General features: G+C 37.0%; 1 protein-coding gene across 1 annotated transcript in view; it reads right to left on the minus strand.

Moving 5' to 3' along the window:
• Nucleotides 1-3563: 3563 nt before the first annotated feature.
• LOC104496242 (centrosomal protein of 128 kDa-like) overlaps nucleotides 3564-9887 on the minus strand; it is a gene marked incomplete at its 3' end in the record, with an annotated part of 16791 nt that continues 10467 nt past the window's right edge. Inside the window, exon 7 of the mRNA XM_010139326.1 lies at nucleotides 3564-3701. Coding sequence (XP_010137628.1) covers nucleotides 3564-3701 — 138 coding nt within the window. The remainder of the gene's footprint in view (nucleotides 3702-9887) is intronic.

Below are 9887 nucleotides of genomic sequence, written 5' to 3' on the forward strand. Positions count from 1 at the left end.
AGAAAAGTTAAATGACATCAGATATTTTACACAAAATCCACTGATGCTTACCAGGTATTCTACTATTTTCTTTTTTCTTTTTTTTTTTTTTAATAATTATCTTGTAGGCTTTGCTGAAACTGTCTACTTAAAATCTACGATATTAAAAAAAAAATCATTAAAGATGTTGAGTTTTTCTAGCAACTCTGCTCAGAGATCTTCAAAGCCAAATTTAATTCTGTCAATAGTACAGGAGAAATACCTTAGCAAAATATATCAAACAATTACATTGATGGAAGTAATGAACAAATCTAGATGAAGCTGACTACCCCTCGGTTTGAAAATACATTGTTGAAATGACAACTTTTATAAACTGTTTTTATTGGTAAATTTTAAATACTTCGTAGTCATAAATGACACCATTCTATTTGGTTTGCCATACTGAACATATTCACCTGTGACATCAGATACAAAGAATAAAATTGGAAAAACCAAAACCCACAAGCTCAGTAGCTCAAATCTGCTACAACCAGATCTCAGGCAGTTTTGATGTGGCATTTTTTCCTGGTTTTAATTTGAGATTAGATCAGTTCTAAACTTTTTTGCCACCTTTGGTATTCCCATCTTACTATTTCTTCTATAACTTACATTCCACAACAACGGAGGTTTTTTTTCCACAAAGCTTGTCCACACAGCAACCTCTCAGGACAAGAGTATACAGAGAGGCAGTGTGTGCAGTATCCAGACTATTTTGCTCTCAAAACCAAGTGTTTTTCAAAAGGTATGGCAATAGGTAGTCCAATTTGCCAATGCGAGGGCTAAGGTGCTCAGCCAACTGTTCAAGAGATGTTGAACCATCCCTGATTGATACAGCACCATCCAGAAGGGAAAGCATTTTCTACCTAGAGCAGGACAAATTAACATGAACGTTCACTGGGGAAGAAGGGTGGGGCAACTGAATGGAAGCTTGTAATAAGGGTCTGAGATCTAACGACCTTAGTGATATTGGAGTCTGAAGACATCCGCCATTTAGGAAGTTGCGACTCTTTCACAGAGATGTTCTCCAAGCTGTTAAGACAGTTATGAGAGTAGAAGTAGCAAGAAGAGGATATACTGTTTGTTGCTACTGGGAGGGTAATCAGTGTCTGTTGTTTCAAGGGCAACGCTGTCTCCGTATTTCTCTGAAGCTCCCTTCTACGCTTGTCACCTGACACCACTAGGTTCAGGTGGTGGGCTGCTCCAAAAGTAATGCCTCCTCTTTTATGATGCTGACCCACCATGCCAGAGGCGGATGCTGGTGGTCTGGCAGGAGAGGTTGAACCTTCCCACCAGTATTTGTTAAATTTTGTAGCTGTGCGATAGACGGCAGCAGAGGGGCAGTCTGACAGAATGGTGTCTGAATTCCTCCATGCGGAAAAAATTGCACCCATTGACACTCATCGATGCTCATTGAATGTTTACGGAGACCAAAGAGTAGGTGTTAGCACAGTGAGGTGGTGGGTGGCGCATTTCAGTAGTTCCAACAATGATGATAAAGACAAGCCACGTTCCGGACGGCCATTCCACATTCACTTCCACTGGGGCAGATTTTTACGAGTGTGGCATGCAAGCTCTTGTTCATCACTGACAATGCACAGACAGTGGTGGGGTCTGTGTCAAGAAACAGGGGGTTGTAGCTGAGAATTTGCTCTATCAAATAGTGCTATGGTGCTCTTTTTATCTGTTATAGCTTCCTATGTGTTTTCCATACTAAAGGTTAGAAGGTCCTGAAAATTCCGTAAGTCATTACAATAGGAATAATTTACGCTTTATTAGGATCTCCAGGTACAAGACTGGACAAGAGTCCAGTCCAAGGAATCCAGAGTCACAACTGAGATCCACCATTCGGAAGGATGATTTGGAGATAGGAGCCTTTGCTTGAGAGAGTGAAGATAATCACCAAGAATGTGATTCTCCTCTAGGCAGCAGCAGCTACGAATGTATGGCATGGAACAGGAATAAGCCTGCTGCAGTCATGATTGGCTCTGAATCTTGGCATGGACAAATTCCCAACAGTAAAAGTTTACTAAGTAGACTAATAGGTGTTGAGCTTTCCTGTAAACTAAGAAAGAGAACTTTATATCAAAGTTTTGAACAGCAGTGTCAAAAAAATCTTTTAAATAGAATGGGTATCCTCTGGAAAAATAATTTACAAAAATATGCATGGAATGAAGAGGAATTTGCAGGAGAAAGGATTAAACGTCTTTATCTACAGCTGAGCAGCTTAGGGGAATGGAAAGTTGGAGATGTACTTAGTATTTCACATTCACTTTGCATGAAATTCAAAAAATGAGCTGCTAAGAGGAAATGTATCCAGCTTGAGGGCTCAGGCTCACATAGCCCACCACAGGAAAGTCTTTGAAGTGCGTTTGAATTCTTTCACTTGAATTTAAGTTTTCCTTCTGTGGCAGTGTCAATGTATCTTTACAGATATAAGTCATTAGCCTTTTACAAGGATAAAAAAAGATTGTTCCCATCAGCAGATAACACTATCAAATGGCATCAGCTCACTTCCTTAAGCACCCCTCTACCAGACTGAAGGCACAACCAAAGAGTCTAGAAACAGACGAAGGCATATTAAAGAGCAATGAAAACTGTAATAAAGCACTCCAGGGCTTTTCACCCTCTTGGACATCAACAGAGGGAAAAAGGAAACTGAACCTCTTTCAGATATATTAGCAGAAGCATACTTTGATAAATATTACTTTTTACCTATATCAAAAGAGCATCTTATCTTCTTAAAGCTCTTTGAATGTCTCTAATCTTACACGAAACACAAAGCTTCTAAATTCAGGTTCCTCAATACCACTGAATGGTGTAAAACAACTGCCTTCCAAACAGCACATATGCTGGCGCTAACACTAAAAGTGCAAAACAAGGCATTGCACATTTCTTCTCAACATTCTATTGCACGGTTGGAGATAACATTGTAAGTCGTACCTTAAGGGGAATGAAATTAAAAGTTACATGATGTTAAAACACAGATTTCCCCAATAGCAGCAAAATCAGAAACAGAGGTGTGTTTTTCATACATTTCCTAAAACAAGCAGAAAAAAAAGCTTCTAGCAGTCTCCAACTTTAATTCCTAATAGAAACATTCGTGTTTGTCTCCTAAACGAGATTTGATATTTCATCAGATACTGTGGAATGAAATTGTCTGCAACCGTGTGACACTACAGTGCATTTGATTGCCTGTTAAAATAAACAAAAAATAAACTGCTCTTTGCATGCAAAGTTTACATTTGGAAAATAAAATGTTGTAATTGAGACAACTCAGCTAATGACTGACTTTTGTTTGTCTGGGGTTTGAGGGAGGCCATAGGGGATGGGTCCTTTTACAGAATGTTTGTGCCAGTTACCAAAACAGTCTAAACATAGACAGGACAGTATCACGAACAACAGAGGCTGTTATCACCTGGTTGCCAAACCAAGCAGACCTGGACTAATACAGTTAAAAGAACATGTTAGAGAGCTAAGCACTTTTGCCTGTTTGACCAGTACTGGCTCACAAATGCAGCATGTTCCTAACTTAATCCTGAACGTACAGAACACTTTTGTTTGCATACCTCTTGTAACTGAAGAGACATATGTCCCAGGTGATCCTGATGCCTTTCTACAAGCTGTCTTTCCGCACGCATTTCTTGTTCCATCTCCTGAAGTCTTCTCTCTACTCGTTCTGATACCTTCCAAAGAAAAAAAAAAAAAACCACAACACCCTGCTGGAAATTAATGCATCTTTTACCACATATTAGGACAACAATGGCAAAAATTTAATAGAGTACGGGGCAGAAAAAAGAGAGAATATCACTTTTATTTTACTAAATAAGATTTAGAATGCTATAGAAAATAACTAGTTACAGCAGTGAGTACTCCAGAAGTACTCAAGCAGGGAACTGACTGGGTATCTTGCTAGCAATATCCTCCTTTAGGTATGTGTATATTTTTCTCTACAGTAGTGGTTCTACTCAAGTGCTAAATATCTCAGTATCAAGTATGGTGCAGCCCAACCTGAAGCTGCAATACAAAACTCTTACCTTCTCTGACACAGGCCTGATTTACCTCTGGAGAGACATTTCTTTCAATCTCCAGTCTGTAAAACAGACCAGTGTTTGCCTCTTCAATACCTTGAAAAATAAAAGCTAAGTACATGAGAATGACTGTTAATAGCACAGAATAATCACATCACTTCCAGACTTTTTCCCCAATATTTTTTGAATCCAAAGCAATCTGGATTACAAACACAATAATTCAGCCTGAAACTACAATACCAGAACTACTTTATTTTCACATTTCAAGCTGCTAGCAGACAGCACCCTCTTGTGGGTAGCAAATTACATTTATATTGTTAAAGTTGACAATTATCGAGGAAAACATTCATGTATCATTTCCACCTTATTTAAAACTAATTATTTTAAACAATCACTAGAACGCAGTAAATGCATTACCAAAAGGCATTTAGACTAAAAGAGAGACTGGAAACACCATTCAACTACTATTTTCTGATGTATGTGGAAAGGAACAAGTCCTCTCCTGTACTTTCACCACTAAGCATGCTTCTACTAGTACTAGGCATATATGCATGGACAGAATATTTTAACATGAGAAACACAGCTGGGTAGCAACAGAAACATAACTAAAGCTACATTTATATTCTGGGCTTCAAAAGTACATGAGGTTTAAAGAATGAAAGCTTTTTTGTTTTGTTTTGTTTTTTAACAACAGAATACGTTGGTTTAAAAACATTTCTTGTTTGCCCAGCCAGATGAGTAGTCAGCTTAGAGTTTGGAATTTTGTATGTTCTCTCAAAACCATCAGGAGATGAGTATCTCCTGATAAAAAACATGTTGTGTCAAACCACGCTCTTTCATGTAAGTTATGGAAGCTTTGCAGTCATAATCCAGAATAATTATTTACTAAGCACTAACATATAAAAAAATAAGGACCACATCACAACATTTGTATTTGACAACTACTGCTTAATCTTACTTCTTATAATTCACAAAATACTCCAGCTAAGAGAAACAACAATACTATGTAGCAGGAACAAAAAATAACGCTTTGTCATTAAACTTGTTACATCTTTGCTGAAAACTGGGAAGTATGTGTCATCCTTTTCTCCAGATACATCCCAAGTATACAAATGAAAAAGTCATGGTTTTACATTTAAGAAAAAAAGAAAATTTGTCTATATGTTTCCAAAGGTAGAGCTTTCTCAGCTCTCTCACGTAGCTTTTTCAAGTGAAGTCAAGCAAAAGAACACTAAAGCTATTAAGAAAGAAAATACACAGTTTAGACCTGACAAAAAATCCAAATGTAACATCGCCACCAAAGATGGCATTCAAAAGGAGAGGTCAGTGACTTCCTCACTGACATGGGTCTAGTTCACCGTATACATAGCAGATGACGTGACATGAGGGAGCACTAGGCAATCTTCAGATTCCTGCAAACCTCAGATTTCATTTCAAATTATTACTAATGCAGAATGAGTAAGAAAGTAACTTCTTACTAACTACAAGATATCAAGTGATTTGCCCTGCCTCTGAGTTCTTTCAACTCCCTCCAGAATATAACTATTATTTCTAACAAGGAACCAGAAAAGAGGCACTCATTATGTCGGTTAGGTGCACAGAAATTTCAGCTATGGACACAATCCTCTTAGGAAAAAAAAAAAACAAAAGAAACAAACTAAAAGACCAAATGCAAACAGAACAACCAAAACAAAACACCAAATATTTTGATGGCACTTGAAAAAAAAAAACTTCTATCAAGAAGCTATAGTTAGTGTATATGGTATACCATTAGGTCATAGTCTCTGTTCTTCCTAAAGTACAATTTTAGTCTTGCTGAATTTTACGCTTATTAATCTTGTTCTATCTTCTAAGCCACATCCGAGATTAGATACTGGATTTCAGTTCTGTTTTCCAATATATCTGAAGTCCATCTACCAACATAACAAGCCGGTCTATATTGCATCATCTAGACTACTAACAAAAACTTCAGAGAAAACCAGATCGAGAATGCCAACATGTAAAATTCACTAACTCCTCTAACAGTGAACACTTTGGTAGCTACACAGGTATCTGGAAAACTGTATTTATTCTAGACTATATTCGGTTTTACTATATTTTACTGAAAAGCTTATTACAACAGTATATGAAATTCTGTCTAAAACAACTCAAAAAATTGGCATCAGATATAGAAGACTATTGCTCTGTCCTTGTAAATTCCTCCTCTGATCTACGAGTGTAATTTTTCTTGAGAAATCTGTGCTGTCTCCTACTCACATTTCTTGTTTGCTCTTGGATGTTTACAAATGAAATCCTGGTAAAATAATCGGTCTATTTTCTCATTTTCTCAAGATTTGCCCGTTTTCATTATTCCAAGGACATTTCTTCTAACTCACTCCCACAGTTGTCCATGAATACTCCACAACAGCCATTAGTGGTTTAAAGATCACTTCAGATGTTGACTCTAGGTTTCTTAGTTAATTTGCACCAAGTTATTTCCAAATAACCTTCCTGCCCCCACACACTTGTAAACTGAGGCCTTACACCCCGATTGCTGGTCACTAACTTGCAGCTTAACTTGTTGGTAAATATCAGTGTTAAAAAGGTGTTAAACTTTTTAAAGGAATCAACTTTCTTGGCAAGCTGTGTCAGCAGTTTCGCCTCTTCTGCAAGGAACAGACAAAGTGCTTTGGTCTTCCTGAGAAATGGTATATTTACAAGTGAATCGTCATCACTCTTTATGTCTCTCCTTTGGTGCATCCTCTTGTCTACCACTGTGGCCTTTCCACTCTCATATATTCACACTATTTTTTATGAATGGTCTTAATAATCTAATTTAGTTTCCGCATTCTGCATTCTTTCTCTTTGTGTCTGAAGTAAATGTAGATCTTCTAATTCAGCCAAATAGATATATTTCTATACTTCCTACAATTTGCTGTCAACATCTCCTTTTTTAACAGGATTTGCACAGAACATGTTTGATATTCGTCCAGCTCTCACTTCCCCCAAAGACTGAAGGCTTTTTCTGCATGCAATCAGTCATTTCATAAATAACTTCACAAACTATTCCAACTACGTATGAAATAACAAAAGACATAGTAAACAAAGAACAAACCTTAGACTATGAGCAAATTGATTCCTCAAAGCAATCATTTTTTCCATCAAATTTTTGAGAATTTTTTCTTTTTTTCGGTAAGATAGAGCTTGACATACAGAATGGTTGACCATTAGTTAAAGAAGGTTGGTTCAGACTAAAAGAATAGGTACCACATTGGTAACATTTCTTCAAAAGGTAAAGTATTTTCTGGTACACAAAATGCTCACTATGAAACATAAAATTAGCATTAATCCTAAAAAAGAGGATTAAACAAAGGCAGCCTCATAAACACTCCTTTTAGCCTTCTTTACAAAGAACAGTACTTAGGAGGTAATGGCCTTTCATTTACGCTTCTCCTTCCCTAGCCTCACCAAAACTCAGTTGAAATCGGCCAATAGATTGAAACATTCAGTGGTTCAGAGCTGTCAACTATATTTAGACTTTGTGAGACTTTCAAGAAAATAAAGATCTAAACAGAGGTGATCTTGTAAATACCCCCTACAGGGAAACAGGGAGAAGTCAGCCTTCATTCCTTTGTTTTGGCTGTCAGCAGACTACATGCATTTAGTCTGAAATTAAGTATTAGCCTATTTAGTATTCTAAAAAATATTTGGTTGGAAGTATAAGAAAATAAAGCTAGCAGTGAAGTCAGAATGATGTAAAGAAAATGTCAAAGAAATTCACCTTCCCCATTTTGGAAAATTTAGCATCATCACACGATCACAAACTGGGTCACTTATCACATATTTTCCCAATTCTTTGTCATTTATGCCATGGAATAACAGAAGTCCCAACACAGGTCTCTTCAAATCTGAGGTAAATTTCTGATGTATTTCTATGTTGGAGCCTGCCAACAGTTTCCCTGGTCAAGACGGATGCAAAAAACCTAATATACTCTTTCTCCGTCCTCTCCACAAATCTTATCTCCCCTGAACACTCTTTATAGTTTGATCACCTTTTTACCTAGTGATACCATGACATTAAAGGGGGTTTATCAGTGCATATAACTTTGCAACATTTTTTCTCAACTTTTTTTAAACCTGCTTTACTGCATTTTTATATTTAACTGCTGAAGTTTAATAACCTTTAATAACCTTTCTAGTTCTATCATTAGTCTATAACTTTTGGAAAGACTCCTTGTTACCTCAAGAAATTACATCTGCTATCTCTTGATCTCTTTCACATCTTTTGATGAATATATTGGAAGCCACTACTGTTCAGATCACTTCCACGTTGTCTGGCAATATTCTACCCTTTTCAATTCCCAACATTTTTCTAAACAGCTTCTTTATTTTTATGCAACTCTCTTTCAAAAGCCAAGCATTATTCTAAAAGGATTCACTTTTTTTGCTCCAGTAGGGATATCAAATGTAAGTTTGGTTTGGTCATTGTTTCAAGGTGAATAATTTCACAGATTAAAAGCCATGGACAGAACTCCTGTTTATAACAAATCACTGGGTTTTTTCATCTGGAATATTTCTGCTTATTTGCTCTAAAAAGAAGTAAATGCACCACCTGAAAACATAGTTCCTCCAACATAACATTTACCTAGTCTATGCCGGTGCAGACATTATCACCCACAAGAATTACGTCCTGTTTCTGTAGCCTTCGACCTTCCTCAGTTTGTCACAGAGCTTGTGACAGACAATAATAGGAATAAAAAGAAAAAAAAATAGGAAGAGTTAAGTGCTATCTTATTAATTAGCACATATAGAAGAAACTCTAACCTCACTTTTCCTTTATCCCAAATGACCTTGACTCAGGACAACATTTCTACTGTGACAGCATGCATCTTGTCCTCTGGAGCTTATCGAAAGCCTTAACGTAGACAAATGATTCACTGAAGAACAGTACAAAGAATATGGAGGTTCTACATAAGGACACGAAATGCTAGCACTAAATTATTGCATTCCCGACATATCAGACTGTGATTTCAAGGATGCATTTTTATCAACGCGAGACTACCTGAATGATAAACATGGCACTAAGAGCTGTGTCTCTGCATAAGGGTTTCGAGTAGCAGCAAAATACATGAAAATGGATTAGGCTATCAAAAAGTTCCCCCACCACCATTTAAACACAAAGAATAGAATGTCCTTAAAACCAGGGTGACATTTAAGTCATGCAGCTAAATATAATCTTGTGGAAGATGCCAGCTGCTTAACGTACAAAAAGAAGCATCCTACTTCTTAAATTTCTCTCCTGTTTTTCAGCTTTCCACTGTTATTTCTAGTGCACAAGTCTTGCTGACTGAAATCTATTTCAGATTTTTGTTGTCTTTCTTGTTATGACCTATTTGACCATCAATGCAGACTTGAAACAGAAGTATTAAAATCACAAAAGCAGCCAACTTCTTTCACAGATATCACTTTAAATACTGTTAAACTTTTTCTTCATGACAAATGATAATGTATGATGTACATTCTACAGTGCAGTGCCAAAAATTGCTCTGTCAGATCTTATGACGGGTAGTCCCTTATCTGACAACAATCCCAGCTTTCTGAAATACCGTAACCATATTAACCACACCTAAGACCCATTTCACTTGACATTGCTGTCTCTCCACAGATGCAGCCTGCACTAACTTTCTAATGGCACCATCTCAGTTAAGCATCTACTTAATTTGAACAAATTTGTGCTTCAGTGCAGTTGCTTTTTATGCATAAAGATCAGCTTCTTGTGCTGTTTGGGATGTGCTTCTATACCAGGAGACCGCAACGAAATATCCAAGAGAGCTATCCCTATAACCATAATGCAAGCAAACA

The sequence above is a fragment of the Buceros rhinoceros genome, unplaced genomic scaffold (genome assembly GCF_000710305.1).
Source record: "Buceros rhinoceros silvestris isolate BGI_N320 unplaced genomic scaffold, ASM71030v1 scaffold13147, whole genome shotgun sequence".
Classification (NCBI taxonomy): domain Eukaryota; kingdom Metazoa; phylum Chordata; class Aves; order Bucerotiformes; family Bucerotidae; genus Buceros; species Buceros rhinoceros.